This window comes from Molothrus ater, chromosome 17, assembly GCF_012460135.2.
Source record: "Molothrus ater isolate BHLD 08-10-18 breed brown headed cowbird chromosome 17, BPBGC_Mater_1.1, whole genome shotgun sequence".
NCBI lineage: Eukaryota > Metazoa > Chordata > Aves > Passeriformes > Icteridae > Molothrus > Molothrus ater.
The window spans coordinates 7,084,638-7,103,323 of NC_050494.2; the positions used below are offsets into that span (position 1 = coordinate 7,084,638).

The following is an 18,686-nucleotide window of genomic DNA, read 5'->3' on the forward strand; positions in this document are numbered from 1 at the left end:
AAAGTTCTTCTGTCTTTCTTCTCTCGGTCTCTTTGGTTACAGCCTTGGAGAGAGCTCCTTATCAGTTTCTTCTTACTTCTCAGCTTCTTCTCGCTCCTTTAGCTAACAGGCCTGCTGTTAGCCCCTTCCACAGAGGAGGAGAGTGATTTCTCCCTGGGGAAGTCACGTTGGAGAAAAATGAACTGGATCTGGCCAGGTGAGATGTTTGAACAGTGCCTGTAAGTTCTGTTGGGGCTGCTTTGTGGTGGCTGCTTCTCCAAGGGTGTGTATTGCTTTGGACTTATCCTGAAGCTGTTTGGAATGTGGAGAGTTGTCACTATAGGACATGAAAGAACACAAGGGCACACCACTGTTCTCAAGGTGAAGAAAAAGGGAAATTTATTTTCTGACTCCAACATTTATAGTTTTCCAAGAGTGACAGTGGGTTGTAGGGTGACAGTGCCACCTCTCCAATGACACTGGACAAACCAACAGTCCATCAACTTTCTTCTCCTCCATAAAGGAATGCAAAGCAACGAGTTATTTGCAGAAAGTGTGTGAGTAAGTTTGCTACAAGAATGTCAACATCAGAAGGCTTAGAAAATCTTAAAAAAACAGGGTGACAGAGAGTGGCATCATTTTGCTTACCAGGGGGCTTGTGAGAGGTGTAATATTGCTGGCAGAGCAGAGAAAATTGGTGTCTGTCCAGTACAAGGCACTTCAGACAGGACAGAAATTGAACAGGACCTCGTCACCTGTTGTAACATTTGCTGGTGTGTATTGGAAGATTTGCCCTTCCTCGAGGGAAGGAGGAAGGACCAGCCCTGGCAAAGGCAGTGGGGCTGGTGTGTCTCTCTCTGAAGTGTCCCATCACTGCTGGTGTGCAGCCTCTCCTCCTCTTGCTGGTTAATATTAGCATTCTGTTTGAGGAGCGGGCGATGCAATTAACACAGAGGTGCAGTCATTCATCCTGGCTGCAGGACCCGGGGGATCCAATGTGCTGGGGATAGGAAGCAGAGGCTTTCTGCTGGGAAAGAATGTCACAGCACAGCGGCCACAGAAATGAAAAGCTATTAATAATGATCCCGGAACTTCACTTCCATCAGCTGTTTATTTAAAGGTGCTCCATATTCAAAGCCTCCTGATTTATGTGGGCAATAACACTCACAGTCCTGGGATCACTTTTTTAAGCAAGGCTAATGGGGTGAAACCATCATACTGCGACAGTAGAGATCAAGCTGGGAAAATGATACTGGGGAGAAAAATAAACTATTGCCTAGATAATCCCTGAGCTACGCTGGGCTGGGAGCTGGTGGGAGCTCCCCGCTCTTCCAGCATTTATTAAGGCTTTTGCTTTCTTTTTTTTTCTTGGTCTTTGTGAACAGAATTTAGTGGGCATGGAAGGATATCGAAATTTGATTTCTACCAAACTGGATGCTAAAATGCTTGTTCATTTGCATGTGAGTGTCCTGGTCTCTCTGTCCCTGTCTCCAGAGCTCCCACCTGGACTTTGTCCATTCCCAAAGGACTGGTTCCTCTGGGGAAAGGTGTCTGTGCCCTCTGCTGTGTGGGCTTTGCCTGCAAAGTGGCACAGGAGTGCTTGGGGGAGACACAAATTGGATATTCTGGGCTGTGGCACTGAGGGAACAAAGGGCTGCTCTGCTCTGGGGGTGTCTGGTTTCCATGTGGGTTCTCTTTATGGGGCTGTTTGCCCTTCAGGGAGGTCTTCTTTGTGGGGCCCAAGTTGGGCCATTGATAACTGAAGAAATTCATAGTGGTTACCTTGTTGTGCAGTTAAACCACAACTGGAGGCCGAGCTCAAAGTGCAAGGTGGGCTCAGGGCAGAGCATGAGTGTAGTGCTGGTTTCTCCTGACTGCAGGTGAGCCCTTGGTGGTCAGGAGCTGCTTTCAGCAGTTCCCTCTGGACCTGGGGCAGTGTGAGCAGTGCCAGATGCTGCCCATCAGAGGATATGTGGTGTCTGCAGGGCAGTGAGCAGCTTTTGGAAAAGGCTGGATGTTTTCCTGGGGAGGTGAAATAGCCCTGAGGCCACTGAGCTTGGTTTGAGTGGCTCCTGGGACATGACTGTGAGCCCTGCTCGTTGTCGGGAGCTGGTAGTGCTGATGTGATTAGTGGAATGAAGCAAATGATTCCAAATAAATAATGCATCAATCATTAATGGTTGAATGCAAAATTTAGCCTGTTGCTGTTGTCTGCAAGTTGCTTACAAGGAGGTCAGTCCTTTGTTTTGCAGGAGCTGTTATCTGCAGCTCGTGGGCAGGTGCCGTGCTCTGGGTACTCCTGGCACATCTGCTCCCATGTGTAGGTCCCTGGCCCTGCAAGAGGCTCTGGTCTCTCCTGTTTGTTCTTTCTGAGGGGGAGATGGGCTTTGTTTTCAGTGGGTGTCTACCAGGGTGGCTCCAGAGGCTCCTGTGGGGCTGAGGTGCTCTGGGGCTTGTTCTCAAGAGCGCTGCTCGCTGCTGGCCTGTTTGTGCTCAATGTGCAGCCTCAGGGACCCAGGAAGGGACTGGGAGAGCTCTGATCACCTGGGCAGCCCCTCTCCTTGCTGGGCTCCTCTTGGAGACCTTGGCTTTCAAACAGACTTGGCCAAAATGTGCTACCTGTGTTGGAGGCTCAGCTGCCAGGGATTCCTGCCAGCTGTGCTGCAGTGTTCTGCACAGTGCTGAGTCTTAGCAAAGCAGGTTTGCCTCCTCTCTGGGGCATGAGGGAAACATGCTTCACCATTCTGCTTCAGGTTCCTAAATTCCTGGGGCGCCCAGATTCCTTCTTTTCTTCCTGGTGCTTAGGAGCTCCTGGGGAGCAGGAAGGTTTGGAGCATCTTCTTCCCAACCAGAAAAACTTGTCTGTAGGCAGGGCAGTGTTGGATTTTAGCAGGATGTTGCAGAAACAATTTTCTTACCCATTATGCTATCTTGTTTCTAATTTTTATTTAATGAGCTCCTCTGAAAAAAAGAAAATCGTTGTAACAGTTTTCTTAAGTGTGAGAGATCAGGCTGAAATTGGCATTAAGGAGACTAATTACACTCATTCTTCCTCCTTGCTAACAGCTGTTTATTGCTGCAGGCTTGTCCTGAGGTGCTGAGGAAGCCACTTAGCTTGGACCAAAGGCACCCAAAGAGGCATCTGCAGTGGAAAGTTGGTACAGGCTTCTAATCTGGGCTGTGCTCAACCAGATGATCTCGTTCCACTGCAGAGAAGGGCTGTGAGAGCTGCAGGTGCAGCCCCCCAGGTCTTGTCCTGGCTTTTTGCTGCTCTCCTGTCCTCCCTCACAACCTCTCAGCTGCATTGTGGAGGATCCTGTGGGGGCCTGGTCTGAGTCTCAAAATGGCAATGTGCTGTCAGGGCAAGGGACTTCCTCATGCCTTCTGTAAAGAGGGCTTGCAGATCTCCTGTCATGAAGACTGAGGGATTTCCAAGGACAAAATTGCTAAGAGGATTAAGATGTATAGGGAAGAAGAGTGAGCAGCAGCAAGAGACCTTCCTGAAAGCGATGTGTGCCTGCCATAGTATTTATTTCACCAGAGGACTGAGTCTAAACGTGACCTTGAACCTTGAGAAGCAAATTGGAGGAGGTTTCTTTGAACCTTTCTGACTCACTATAATACCCATTTGTTATTCTGTGTAGGAATTTGAGGAGTCTTTCACAAGAGGTAGAAAGTTGCAGACAGAGCTATGAACATCTTCAATTTTCCATTTAATCACACAATATTGAATGATAAATAATTCATGCATCTGCCAAACATTGGCTTAAAAGAAGCCAATTCCCTCCACATTTGTCAAAGTGGAAGAATTCCATTTTGTGCTTTTTTATTTTACTTTGTCCTCTAATTCCTATCCAAATGGCCCCTTTGTCTGGGCCATCAGCTTTGATTCCACCTGTCCTGTTCTGGGCTCATGCCCTTCCTTTCCTGTCACTTTTGCTGGTGTTCAGGGCCAGAAGAAGTGGCAGCAGGAGGCAAGGAGGGGGTGATGGTTGTCCCTGTGTGTCCCAGGGCTGGCCACGGGTGCAGCTCTGGCAGGGGAGGCTGGGGAGGGTTCTGTGCCCAAGAGCACTTCAGGCTCCTCAGGAGCTGCTGGGACATAAAAGAGGCAGCTCTCTCAGGAATGCAGCTTCTGGCTTTATACAGGGTGTTTGTAAGGGAGTGCTTTCAGACACAGCTCTCTGTCCAGATCCTGAAATGAAAGGCTTGGGCTGAGCTCTAGAGCTCTCTCACCACAGCAGGAGGAGCTCTGTCCATCTCAGAAGTTGTGACAGAGGTGCTGTGATGGCTGCTTCCACCTCCTCTCAGAGACTGTTTTTAAAGACAAATTAAAAGTATTGTATTCACGTAGACAAGGCATGAAAATTCCATATTTGGAAAAGAATTGCTGCAGAGCGAGACCGTTATGGCTGTAAAAACCTCTTCCCTAGGGCAAATGTTGAGATTTTCTTTGCAATTAAAATTTCTTTGAAACTTGGACTAGAGAAGATTTGGAGGAAAAAAAAACCCTCCTAAACTTTGAAAATACTTCTTTCCAAACAATGCTTGTGTGAGAGCTTTAACAAATACTGTTCCTCACAGTGTGTCTGATAGCAGAAAGTGACTGAACATGAGAAGCCAAAAGGTTGTGAATAGCTCCTGCTCTGGCAGTTCCTCATTTTTCTATTATAATTTCTCAAGGCAGCATCAAAGGGGACAATAATTAAACTTAAAGCAATTTAAAAAGAAGGGAGAAAGAGGCATGTTTAGTCATACAGACCTGAGCATTGTGTGGGTACACATTCCTCTGCCAAAACAACTTTTCTCAACCCTGTGCAAGTTGATCTGAGAAGAAAGACAGATGAAGGAGTTCCTTGCTGAGAGAACAGTTCCAGGGAAGCAGAAAGAGGAAATCCAGAGATTTACTTCAAAAATAAGCATGACTAAACTTTTACTACGGATAATGGGTTTTCTGCCCTGTTGTTAAAGCTGAGGCTATGGTAACATCAGAGGGAGAGCTTGATTTTATCATTGTCTGTCTGTCTTCTGTGCTCTCTATCAAGGCTGAAGACTTGCTGAAAGGCAGATTGCTACCAAATGTTGCCTTGCACAGTCTGGACCTGCATTTGGGAAATGCTTATCCAGTGACTGGTTACGTGACCCTTTCACTGTGTAAGACAAAAGTAATTTAAATATCTTAATTCAAAAGCCTCTACAGTTTTGAATCCTTTTGCCACTGATCTCCAGCTTTTTTACACAGTCCTATCCAGGTCAATATCTCTTGCCATCTCTTGCTTGATTGGCAAAATTTGGTGATATTCTGGAAAGGACACTGAGTTAGAGTCTGCCTTCTGCAGGATCCATTTCAGCAGAGGGTGCAATGGGCCAAACCCCGGTTTCAGCAGAGCTTGCGGTGGCAAAAACCTGTCTAGCTTCCAGATGCTCCCACCAGATGTGGCACCAGTATTCTGGTGCTTTGTCCAGCTTTATGTGAACATTGAGACTTAAATGGCACTGATGGGATCTGCTGGAACGGGAGCTTGCAGTGCAGTTATCATCATCTGTCTTGATGTGAGTGGGCAGCCCACACCTTTTCTCTCAGCAGTGCTGCCTTCCCTTACAGAATTAGTGATGTGTGTTCATGTTTTCCAGTCAAGGACACTGGTTTGTGGGGGCTGCAGCCAGGTTGTGCTGTTGGTCCTTGGTGTTCTAAAGCTGCAGAGTATTCCAGAGGGCTCAGTGCATTCCATTGTCCAGCACAAAGGGGAATCCTGAGGTGCCTCTTGAATGCTGGAGAGAAGCTGGAGGAGGTTGTGGGGATGTGGGTGGGTGCTTGGCCAAGGTGCTTGGTGTGGTATTGACATCTCCTGTCAAGAGACAGCATGTGGGATGTTGGAAGCTTGACTGTGATACCCCTGCCTGGCCTGGAGCTGACAGTGTTTTATGTCTGCTGAGATTGCCTCATCTCTAGTCTCTATATTTCAAGGAGAAGTTTATAAAAAGAAAAAAAAAATAACCAAAAACCTGTATTTGCCTCATCTTGTCTTACAATATCCAGTAGAGAAAGTGAGCTCCAGAGAGCCTGAGTTCATGTCTTAGCCTTAGGCCTGGAGATTATGAACCATCTTAAAGCTTTGCAGCAGCCTTGCCATGCCTGTATTACCTCCACACAACAGATCTGGGGAGTGTGCTCGAGCCAGCCTGCTCCTTTGCCCAGGAAGGGGAGCTTTAAGCGGATTTGAATCCTGTTTAACAGGAGGAGACGTGGTCACAGCCCGTGCTGCACTGTAGGCAGTGCTGGAAAAGAATTGCTCTTGCAGCAATTGCTGCTTTTTCCTGCCCCATGGCCCAGCAAGGGCTGTCTGAGCCTGGCTGCTTTGCTGCCCACGCTCTCAGATGCGAGGCAGGTGGGCTCCCTCTGGGGTGCAGGCTGAGCTGGCACTGATTTGACCCCCAGAGCTGCTCTTGTGCTTGCACGTGGCTTCAGCTGTTCCCTTGGGGTGACACAGCTGACGTGTGGATGGTGCTGGAGCCAGTGCACACCCTCTGAGCTCTCAGGCAGAGGCACAGTGGGGTCAGAAGGAGCTGGGCAGGGAATGGAGGGGGCTCGTTGGTGTTGGAGGTCAGCCCCACTCTTTAGAAAGGGTCTCCAGATGGGTTTGCATGTTCTGGGAACAAGAACTTGTGTGAAACTTGTGCTCTTCTTGCTGCTCTGACAGTGGGGCACTTATGGCTGCTTGCTGGGAGTCAAAGTAGGAGCTTTTGTCCATCTGGCTTTCTGTCCTGAGTTGTCTCCAAAGGTGCTGTAGTGCTGCCTGTTGGAAGCAGAGCTGCAAACCATTGACAGAGCTGTGACTATGCTCTGTCTGCATCTCCAGCCTGCCTCTTGTATCTCCCCATGCTCTCCTCTGCAGCCTCCCTGTGAGGTGGCTGTGCTCAGTGCCAAAGCTGGCAGAACCCGTGTGGCTTCCTCTGACTGCTCAGAGATACCTGCTGCAGACCCTGGGGATGCAGGCACACCCCAGCTCTTCTCGTGCCCCCTTTGTCCCTGCAGGATCTGCCCTTGGGAGAGCACACTGTAAGGAGCATGGGAGCCCACAAGCTCCCAGTTTTCAGCCACAGGGTTGGGATTCTGCTTGCAGGTGCTGTCCCCAGCCTGAGGACTGTCCCTGCTGTGCTGCTGTCTGCTCCTTCCTTGGCTTTGCTGGGTAGCAGGGCTGGAGCTGTGAGAGGGGTGCTCCTCTGAGCTCATTCTGCAGGCAGCTAATCCAGCAGCAGGAGGACTGTGGGTGTCAGGACTGAGGAATTGTCTCTGTCCAGCAACCCTCCTACTGCAGCCTTCATTTCCTTGTGTCCTCTGGGCTGTGGTAAAGCAGAAGAAAGAAAGCCCAAGCTTTAAGGAGCTCCTCTCTTGTGCTTGGTATTCATGCTGTGGCTCTGCATTCTAGAGGGTGGCACAAGCAGTGCCTTGCTCCTCAGCAGCCTTTGTAGCATCCTCATGGCTGTTCTGAGCAGCTGGAGCAGTCCTGATGCTGGTGCCACTCTGCTGGGAGGAGTAGGGAGCCAGAGCAGGACATCCAAGCTCATGTTTGCTGAGGCTGCACGCTGGGGTTGAGGAGAGCAGGCTCTCCTTCCCTGCCTTTGCATCCTCTGGTACCTGGTGGGCAATTCTGTGTTTGTTACCAATTATTGGGGTTTGTCAGAGGGGCAGTACTGGTGTGCCAGCCCTTCCAGCAGAGCTACATGCATGGGAGCACTGCATGAGATCCTGGGGATGCTCCCTGGCCTCTGGGAGGGACAGCCCTCCCTGGGCTGCTGGCAGCAATGCAGGGCTGTGCTGTGCTGGGCACTGCTGTCCTGGTGTGCTATTGCCTGCCCATGTCTCCCCCCTCCCCCTGCCTGCTTTCTCCTGCATCAGCCTGCATTTGTAAAATGAAATAAATATTGACATGGACGGGATGCTATTCAATTTGTCCTGATCACTGGGCTGCGGTGAGTTCTGACAGAGCACAGTGTAAAACATAAGCTCAGGATGTAATTTCTACTGTCAACATGATGTACAGTAGAGCTGTGCCAAATGCACACCAACAAACTGCACGAGCTCTGCTGGGCAGGGGGGAGTTGTGCTGATAATTGGAAGTGGGGATGGCAGAGCAGCAGGACAGGGGACATCACCCTGGGCCTGGGGCAGTGTCAGGGTCTGGTGCTTCACACTCTGCATGGAAACCTGCTTGGTGTGGTGTGCTGGGCACGCTGCCACGTGGGAACATGTGTGCTGCTGTGGGCTGGGCTGGCTGCAGCAGCAGCTCCCATGGTTATTTACAGCCCCACTGTTCAGGTGTGGCAGAGGGAAGGGGGACTTCCAGCTGTTGGTGAAAGGTTTTCAGTAACACAGGGGAATAAACACTGTGCTAGTCCTGGTTCCTGTGCAGGGGACCTCCTGGGGTGTCTTCATTCCTGCTGCTGCAAGGGCATGAGTAGGACTTGGATCTTTTGGCTTTGCAGCTTCTGGAAGAGGTGTGTGATGTGACAGCTGGAAAGATTCTGCACCCTGAGGAGACACATGACCCTGAAGCTGTCACAGAAGAGACACGGGCTGAGAATTTGTCACTGGAGAAGAAGGATCTGGTTTGTGGCAATGAGCCTGGCTCCAGATGTGTCTCTGGGCCTGCATTTTGTGGTGCAGGGGACTGGAGTTCAGCACAGGTTCTGCAGTTGGGCTTTCATGTCTGGGACCTGGATGAGGCACCTGAGTCCTGCATTGCTGCCCACGGGAAGAGCAGGCAGACAGCTCAGCTGAGAGGAGCTGAACTTTGGGCACGTGACACAGTCACCAGCAAACTGCATCAGCTCAGATGAGAAATCTGAAATACAAACCCAGCACAATAGCTGAGACTGTACATAAGGTTGTGTTTCCCACAGCAACGCAGCCCAGCCCCATGGGTGCTCAGCAGGACTCTCTCTCCATGGCAGAATCTGCTCTGTGGAGTGCTCAGATGCAACAGGACTGAACAAGTTGCCTTGGGAACTGTGGGCCAGCTTGTCTGGCAGCCAGGGAGCAGCTCTGCTCGAGGGGAGCTTGCCCACTGCAGCATCTTCTGCCCTTTCTCTTTCCTGCCTTGCCTCAGTGTGTGCATTTAAGCTGTTCTTGTTCCTGGTTTATTGATGCTGTTTGGGACTGTGCTGCTTCCACTGGTGTGCTGTAGCTCTGGTCAGGCTGACAGAGAAGGACAGAGTCCATTTCTGAGCAGGGAGCAGTGCCATTTCTGTGTGCACAGGGCTGCCTGCAGTGTGTGCCTGGGGTACCTGTGTCCTGGAGGAAATCAGAGGCCACTGAGGTGTGAGAGGTGTGATGAGGGGAATCCAGGTGGCTCCTACTGTGCCACAGAGCCAGTGTTGGTGCTTTCTGCCAGCTGTGTGCCCCCAGTGCTGGGTCCTGGAGGCAGTGGGAATGTGCTGCCTTCGTGTGCCAGCTCGGTTGGACACCCTGGATGCTGATGTTAGTTGTGGTGCCAGGATTTGCTCCATTGGGCTGGCTTTCCTGCAGCCTCCCCATGTGTTCAGAAGGCCTTCAGTGTTGCAGAACTGCACCCTGGCACTGGCACTGCTGCCTTGTCAGGCTTCTGGCAGGGTTTTATAAATCAGTGTGGCTGGATCTGCTCCTAGATGGCAAGGACAGGATGCTGGGTGGGCAGAATGGGAGAGTTCAGCAGGTGGTGGCTGCTTCTCCCCAAGGCTCTGGCTGACATAGCTGTCCTGGGAACACATGCAGATGGATTCCTTTTTAAATTCTCTTTCTGGCAGTTGAGTTTACCCGCTACAGCTCCTTGTACTCAGATTTTGGATACAACTGGAGGTGTTGCCTGCAAAAGTGCTGCAGAGTGGCAGGCAGAGATGCTGGGCAGGGTGTTCTTCCCCCACTTACTGTTTGCCCTTGCTGCTGACCTGAAACTCTTGCTCTGGCACAGCTTTTGCTGCTCAGTTTATTGACATGTGTCACTGTCTGGGTAACCTACTCCAAAATAACCAGAGCTCTCCTAGGTGTGAGAGTTGGGAGAGGTGCTGTTTGTGACAGCAGTGCACTATGTCTTGCTGTATTTATCTTCTGTATACCCAGGTAAGTGTGATAAAGCACACTTGCACTTGTGCTGTTTTTGTGAGTGTCTTGCTCTGCTGTGGGTTGGGCAGCTCCAGCTCTGTTGCTCCAGAGCAGGGACCCCAATCTCTGCATTTAATCTGTGAAGTTACTTTACCCTCTATGTGGGAAGAGATGGCTCAGTCTGTCCCCCACCTACAGGACATCCTGCTCCCCTGGGTGTACAGTGTTAAATACTCTGGGGTTTGATAGGGACCCTCACCAGCTGCCCTTTGGCAGCAGGGACAGGAAGCATTTCTGCATGGGGAGGCCTGGCTGCAAGACACATTGCCAACAACTCACCTGGCTGCTGGGGAAATACCTTCATAATAAATGGGCTGGCAAGGAGGAGGGGTGGGGAGCAAGTTACTGCTTCTGTACCATGATTGCTAACACAAAAATACACTGGAGACCTGTTTTCCTTGGAGCATGAAGTGCACAGGGCTGGCACATGTGACAGCTGATGTGCATGTGTGAGTGGAATATAGTGTGTGTACACGGGGAGGAAATGTGTGTGCACACAAATGAGGCAGAAATAGACAAAAGGAGCCAGTGTGTATGAGTGATCTTGGCTGTGCTGGGGTGGGGTGTGTGTGAGACCTTCTGGTGAATAGATTTGTGCACATTGTGTGACACACAACTTGTGAGCCATGAGCAGGCAGTGTAGAATGATGCTTTGTGGTTCTCAGGGAAGGGTTTGTCCAGACAAGTGAATGCAGATGGGAAAGAGTGCAACAGACATTCCCTGTTTGGGAAATGGCCCCATTGGTGGAGTCACATGGGGGAATGGCAAGTGAGGGAAAGGGCTGGAGAAATATGTGGGAGCTGTCCCTCCTCTGAACTGTTCAGATTTGTGCAGGGGTCTGTGCAAAGCACAGTCCAGTTCCCTTTCTGTGGGGAGTAGATGGACACCTGGTCCAGGATCATTTGCCTTTCCATTCACCCTTTTTCTGCTCTCCTCTACTCCTCCAGAGTAGCAGCTGACAGGAGATGAATTCTGCAGAACTGGTGCATGTTTCATGAGAAGATCAGGCTGTGGCTGGTATTGCAGAGCTCTGGTGGAACCTCAGGGTGTTGGTGCAGGGAGAGATGGATGCTGCATCCCCATCTCCTGATCAGACTTCTCTCCATGTGTACTGGATGCAATGTACCCTTGGCTGAAGGTCTGGTGTCTCAGCCCTTGGTGCCTTGAGGGTGGCTTGAAGCTTACAGCAGAGCCCTTTTTCAAACTGTTACCTTTAGAGTCAGCCAGGTGGCAAATTCCTGAGCAGATGCTTTTCTGCTGCCCATGGCTGCAGAGGTGAGATGACAGAGAGGTTCTGCAGGGAGGGCTTGCAGGAGTGTCTGCTCAGGGGCTGGTATCCCTCAGTGTGAGCCTTGTCTGCCAGTGCAGGACTGCTGTGCTCTGGTCCTGTGCAGGCACCAGCAGCTGTGCTGTGCCAGGAGTGCTGCTGCACATCTCCTGACAGTGTGGGTGGGCACCAGTGACTCCCTCCAGGCACAGACCTCACTCCTCTCAACAGCCAGGACCATGTGGTGAGGGGGTGCCCTTGTCAGCAGGATCCTTGGTCTCTTGAGTCCCTGCTGGAGCAGATATCTGCAGTGCTGAGAGCTCTGCAGCCCTCCCTGTTGTGTTGCTGCTCTGCAGGACCTGTGGGATTTGGCCTGGCTGTGGAGCTCCTGGGGCAGGGCAGGGTGGGAGATACTGAGCAGGGCTGCAGGAGCAGCACAGGGGGACGCTGGGCCGTGTTTTCACACCAGCTCTGACACTTTGGCTTTTTCCAGGCTCCTGGAGATGATGCTGCTGACTGCCCTGCACCTCCCTGCGTGAGCCAGCAGAGAATGGAAGTGGCCGGAATCATCTGGGCAAAGGACCCTTCAGCAGGCACTGTGATGGTGTCCCCCTGAAGATGGAGTTACAAATGGCCTTGTGAGCTGCACCTGTGGCACACACACCTGCCCTGCCACACCCCTTGCACAGTAGTCCCAGCTGCCACAGGACAGGCAGACGTTGGCCACAGCAGCTCATCCTGTCAGCTCCTCAGTGAAAAGCTTTGTGGAAGAGCTTCCTCCTCCTCCTCCTGTGAATGCCAGCAGTGGGTGTCAGTGCCCCGTGTGCCCGCTGGCAGGGTGGGCAGCAGGTTGTGCATCGCCCCCCTGCCCAGCCAGACCCACGGCAGCCCAGCACGGAGCCCTGCAGCTCTGTCCCCAGGGACAAATGCCAGCTGCCAGACTCTTCTCTGGAGACCCAGCAGCAGCCTGCCAGGAACCAGCACTGACTGCTCCCACGCCAGCAGCGGGCAGCCCGGGCCACCTCTTGTCCCAGATGTGACTCAGGCAGGACAGGAGCGCTCCAGCTGCAGGGCAGGGCATGCAGCAGGGACAGGGATGCTCTGCACTGACCAGGCAGCCTCACACCCCTAGTGTGGACTTTCCTCCTGCTTCTCCCTAAAGGATGCTGGCTGTACACCCAGAAGCTCCTGCTGATGCAGCCTCCTAGAGTGCCATGGCGAAGGGTCTGCGGGGCTGCTTGTGCACCATGCTGCTGCTGCTGTGTGCTGTGCAGGAGCTGGGGTGCTGGGCCATGCACACAGCAGGGCAGGGCTCTGACCCTGGGGAGCCCGGGGACCCTGCCCTGCTGGCCGGAGGGAGAGTGAAGCGTGGCTGGGTCTGGAACCAATTCTTTGTGGTGGAGGAGTACACGGGCACGGAGCCGCTCTATGTGGGGAAGGTAAGCTGACCTGGTGTCTCCAAGGGGCTGACAGGGGCAGGGTGGGAATGCTGGCACTGCTGAGCAGAGAGAGGGTCCACGTGAAGGTTGTTCATGGGGGCCTGGCTGGAGAAATACTTTGTGGACTGTGATGGCAGGAGCCTGATCCCTGCTGGGGGTGGTGAGGTTAATGTGCTCCCAGGACACACCAAGATTTACATCTGCGCTCCTACAATTGTATACTGGCTTCTTGTGATGTCTGGGGGTGGGTGCAAGAAGCCCTGTCTCTGTGGGACAGGTGACAGTGCCTTGCTGGACAGGACTGGGTCTGCAGACAGGAGCTGACCACACTTCCCTGCTGTGTGACCTCCTGGGCAGGCTGGACATGAACCTCTGCTCCCTCCACTCCTGGTGTCCCGAGGCTGAAGGAGCATTTCACCTTGGGGTTGCTGGGCTTTATCCTTTTCTGGGAGCTTTGGAGAAGCAGATGGGTTGTTTGTATTTGGGTGAAGGCAGTGCTAGCTGTTGGGACCAGTCAGAGGAACACACTGGAGCTGGAGGCATGGGCTCACCCCAAAGGAAAGTGCCCAAGAGCTTGTACAGCAGGGCTGTCTGATGGCCTCAGCCGTCTGGGCATGAGTCTGGAGGAGCTTGAAAATGGGTTTCCTGGCTGGGGGCCAGCGGGGATTTCAGTGGTGATTTGTGTCCGTTTCAGCAGACACTCAAAGCCGCGCTCCTGCGCCGCCCTCGGAGCAGGCACAGCTAATTCATGGCTCCCCTGGGAGCAGCACAGGGCCTGTCACAGGCCTGGCACTGCCTCGGCTCCAGCTGAACCCAAACCTACAACTCACCCGTTTTACAGCCCCTTTCCACATCAGCCACCACATCACCCGCCTGGCTCCCAGCAGCAGCAGCACTGCCTGGGATGCCCAGGGCTGAAAGCAGCATGGCCAGGCTTTTCCTGCTGCTGGGAGAGGATGGAGTGCTCGCCTGGGACACTCCTTGTCCCCAGCAGTGTGCCAGCCCTCGTAGCACAGTCTGTGGGTCCAGACCCTTCCTGCACTGGGGGAGCCTTCCTGCTCTGGGGCTTGCCCTCCGTGGATGCCTCTCACACACCTACATGTGCTTTCTGAAGGGCCGATACCATTTCCATAAAATCTGGGTTCTCTAGCTAATCCTTCTTCTGAACTGTAATTTCCCCTGAGGCTGCTGTCAGTTTGATGTGGATTTCTTTGGGTTTTTTAAATAGAATTATGGGGTCAGCACTAGTTACAAACTTCTGCATGTGGACAGATCTATTTTAGATAGAGGAGAGGATTAAAGGGAAAAAAGCAGATTTAATTAAGTTGCTAATATTTAAAGAAAATTGATGAACTCGGGCTTTATGAGTTGGAGCAAACAGAGTGCGCCTTTATTATGGGCTAGTTTTTATTTGATTTTCTTTCTTTTCTAGCCCCAGAGCCATTTTTTATTTGTGTATCTGTGCTTTCTGTTTAATTGCTTTTAATAAGGAATGTGCACCTCTGTTCATATTTAATTTTGATTTAATTATTAGTATGTAATTAGTGGCTTGGTAAGAATTCTGCTTGTAGTCTTTTAGGACAAGGAAACAATTTTCCCATTTAACAAATGGGACAGATCAGCTTATTGTCCTCCCTCTGGATGTCCCAGACACTGCTCTCCTTGCTTGGGGCTGAGCTGCAGGCAGGGCTTGGGTGGTCCCTCTGCTCTTGGGGCCCAGTGTGTGTGGCAGAGCTGTGTGACATCAGTGTCCTGCCATGCCCAGGGGTGGAGGGAGCCCTGAGGCTGCGTGGGAGCCTGGTGCTCCCCAAGCCTGCCTGCTGTGACAGGGAGGAGAGCACACCCCTGGCACGTGGTCCATGGCATCTCCCCTTGTGTTTCTGTAGTCTGCCATCCGGCCCTCCCCCATTAGTTGTTGTTTAGCCAAGCAGCACAGATTTAGCTCTTTTAATCTTCCCCTGTAAATCAATCTCTGCAGCCCCTTGAGCCCAGGCTCCATTTTTCTTCCTAGCATTCCGGTTTGCAGGGATGCTGGTGTCTGCTCCAAGCAGTCAGTGATGAGCAAATATGTGAAGAGGATGTGCTGAGAGCTCAATGTGGTGCTGGATGCTTTATCTCTAGCCTAATTATTAATCATGAGCCCGGTGTTCAGCAGGAAATGCAGGTTTCTGCTGCCTGCACTGTACAGACCTGGTGCTCCTTCATTCTGAAAAGCTCACGGAGTAGCAGTGAGAACTGGGAGAGGATGATAAAGTGAAGAGGGCAGCAAGCTCTCCCCCCGCCTGTGGGGAGGACTGGGACTGGATGGCCAGGCTGGGATGACCATCCCACAGACCAGGGCAGGATGCCCCAGGTGGCCAGGGTGGGGTGACCACCCCATAGGCACATTTCCAGCCAAAGCCATCACGGTGGTCCCAGACTCTGCAGGGCTCACAGCCCTATTTGTGAGCTGAGTGAAGGTCTCCCTCCAGGCAAGCCTTGAGAGATGCGTCACCATGGGCAGTAATTTGTGAATGTTGTGCAAAATGCACTGAATTGCCTAACGTGTGGGTCCCTCACTTGTGAAATAAATTCATAAACTGTATCTAACAAGACAAATATAATGAAGGCATCATAAAAAAAGAGGCAGCTCTGGTATAAATTCTTGCTGGTAGAGCTGTATGTCTGAAAGGTGGATTATAGAACTGCAGTTTGGAAGATTGAATGGCCCATAAACATTTTCATATTTCATTAGCCGATTAATGGACGGCTTTTTTCTTTTTGTGGAGGGGGGACATGACTTTGCTGATTCTAAGCAAAAATTGTAGGAAACAAATGAAAGCAGCTGATGAAACCTTTCCGGGGGCCTGTCCCATTATGGATTGTCCCAATTAATGCCCATGCTGCTCCCTGTCAAGATGCATTCTGCCTGTCCAGTTACTGTTAATAGATTTCTCATAAGTGGCTGGATTGTAAAAACCTCATAACTCAGTTTAATGCCACCAATAAAATTATCTCTGGACGTCTGGCCTGGATTCCAGTCAGCTCTTGGTCCTTGGGGAGCTGCTGTTTACCCTTTCTTTTCCTAATTCCAAACATTGTCTTAATTAAAAACTGAAGCAGCAGAGATTGCCTGCAAAGGCATCTTCCTCAGGGTCTGTTTTTAGTCCTGAACATGAACTGATTTGTCACACTCTTTCATGAAATTTTATCCAGGTGGGGCTCTGGGCCTGATGATGGGATGTTGTGACCCCTGTTGCCCTGCAACATAAACCCAGCAGAGGGGTGCAGCAAGTGTGTGAGCTCTCCAGCAGGGAGATTTGTCAGCACCACTGCCCAAATCATGGAGGGTGGCTGTGGCTGAGGCAAAGCAGGTGGATGAGGATGGACTTTGGACAATTAAAGGGAAAAAACTGTTGGTTCTGTAGAAGGGAGGGGATACTGATGTTGCAGCTTGGGAGAGGCAATCCCATGCTGCCAGAATCCTGGGTCCTTGCCCAGAGGGAAGCCTCTTTCTTTGGAGTGCAGTTGAGTTGTCCTTTGTTTTTCCATCATCTCGTAACCTCTTATTAAAGGAGTTTGTCCCTTGGTTTGTAGTGGGGTTGGGCACTGGCAAAATCTGTAATCTGCAGAGCTGTAAAGACAGGCCTGAAATTCCAATTTATTGGGCCTTCATGTCAACCAGCAGGAGTTGTCTGGTGGTGCTCTCTGTCACTGTCCAGTCCCACAAGAGCAGAGGGGCATCACACAGGGACCATGGGCATCTTGTGCAGGTGGCTGGGGTTGGGTACAAGCACATCCCCAGCCTGCTCCCACCCTGTCCCTCTTTCCCTGCAGATCCACTCAGACTCAGACGAGGGAGACGGCTCCATCAAGTACACCATCTCCGGGGAGGGCGCGGGCACCATCTTCCTCATCGACGAGATCACAGGGGACATCCACGCCACCGAGCGCCTGGACCGGGAGCAGAAAACCTTCTACACGCTGCGGGCACAGGCCCGGGACAGACAGACGGACCAGCTGCTGGAGCCCGAGTCAGAGTTCATCATCAAGGTGCAGGACATCAACGACAGCGAGCCGCGCTTCCTCGAGGGGCCCTACATCGGCAGCGTGGCCGAGCTGTCCCCCGTCGGTAGGTCTGCTCTGGGCTGGGAAAGCTGCACCTCTCTCCTGTCACACCTTTGAGCCCGCTGTACCCCACAAAAACCACTTGCAAATCTCAGGGATTGCAGAGCTAGGGAGCCAAAAGGGAAAAATAAATAAGGTGGCTTAAGAAAAACAAGTGGATAAATCCTCTGAGCTGATTGCCAGCCTTTGGCTGAGCGCTCAGTCTCAGCCCTAAGCCGTGCTCTGGGGATGGGGTCGTGGTGGTGCCAGCTGCCTGCTGTGCATTGACTCTGGCTTTGCACAGCCCCCTCTCTCCTGAATGCTGGGTGTTGGACTAAACCCTCACAAATCAAGGGGCTCACAGGGTCTGCCTGTGGTTCAGATTGGTCTGAGTGGTGCCTCTCCCCCAGCTCAGGCCATCCTCTGTGTGCTGCCTTGCTGCTCTTCTGAGCCCCAGGGCTGCTCAGACATCCTCCCTTTGAGCAGAACTGCCAGGCCCTTCTCAGCTGGGTCTGCCCTTCTCTGAGGGGCCAGGCCTTGCTGGCTGAGGCTGGGGAATTCGTGTCCCTGTGACAGAAGTGTGGCTTCCCTGTGTTAGCCTTTACTGCCCATCCCCTTGGCAGCAGGCCCCTCTCAAGTGTGTTGGTGATCAGCCTCACTGAAGCTCTGAGGGCCAGGCTGATGATGATGGGGCTGCACGAGTCCATCCCCCTGGGATGGCAGAGCAGGACAGCCAGCACTGTGCCCACCCAAGCTTTGGGAAGGGTGCAGGGAGGTGAAGTGTGAACTGCAGCACTGCTGCCCTCGCTTCTGCTGGGTTCCCATGCTGCAGAGCACAGCTGGAGTCCAGGAGAATGGCTGTGCTGCACTGCCTGAAGCCACAGCATTCCCTGAGCACCCTGGGCTCTCTGCTACCCCTACAGCAGGCTGTGTGTGTTGGCATGTGCTGTGAGCAGGAACTGTACATCACTGTTCCCAAAGGCTGTGTGCAGGTAGCAGACAGCTTGTGAAAGGCTGGCATTGAAGATCAGACAGGACCCCAACACTCAGCAAGGGCTGAGTCAGCACGGCAGGCAGCAACAGTGCCAGGAGTGCAGAGAGCCCCCGGGGCAGGGGGAGAGCTGAGAGCACCAGGGGCTTGAGAGGCAGCTCAGGGGAACCACCAGGGCCTGCTGTGCTGCTGCAGAAGGTCTGGCTGCAGAGGGCAGGGCATGGTGCTCAGTATGCACTGCCTCAGGACAGAGCTCCAGCTCTCCCTGGTTCATGTGCAGCATATTGCAAGGCTGGTGTGTGGCCTCCAGCAGGTACAGATGTGCAGGAATTGCACCAGAGGAGCTGCTGCTGCCTGGATTTTGTTCATGTATGCAGAACAAGTTCTCCTGAGGCATCCCAAGCTCTCCTTCTGCTTCCAGTTACCTGTGCAAATCTTTGCCTCAGTCAGAGAGTGACCCCTTGAACTACAGCTGGGTGCTCCTGGAGAAATGAAAGACAGCATGTGGGCACCAAAGCAAGAGGCATCCTGTTCCCAAAGGGAAGAAAGAAATTAAATTAATCTAATTTGCTTGAACAACATTTTAAAAAGCAAGGAATTCTCAACTCTGGGTATTAGACAAGAATCCCAGTTCTTTGAAAATCACTAACAATTATGGAGCTGCCTGATCAGACTGATGTGAACAAGACATATCAAAGGAGACAGTTTCTATGCGAAATTGGAGATCAGAGGGAGAAAGAAACACGGTTTCACAACATGAAAGAAGGCGATTCCTGCAAATTAAA

At 52.0% G+C, this 18,686-nt stretch overlaps 1 protein-coding gene across 1 annotated transcript in view; it reads left to right on the plus strand.

Moving 5' to 3' along the window:
- The window catches only part of CDH22 (cadherin 22), a 77,971-nt gene that overhangs the window by 13,413 nt on the left and 45,872 nt on the right, over window positions 1–18,686 (plus strand). The window contains exons 2-3 of the mRNA XM_036395540.2: window positions 11,879–12,824; window positions 16,641–16,935. Of these exons, the coding sequence (XP_036251433.1) occupies window positions 12,600–12,824; window positions 16,641–16,935 (520 nt within the window). The 5' untranslated portion in view covers window positions 11,879–12,599. The remainder of the gene's footprint in view (window positions 1–11,878; window positions 12,825–16,640; window positions 16,936–18,686) is intronic.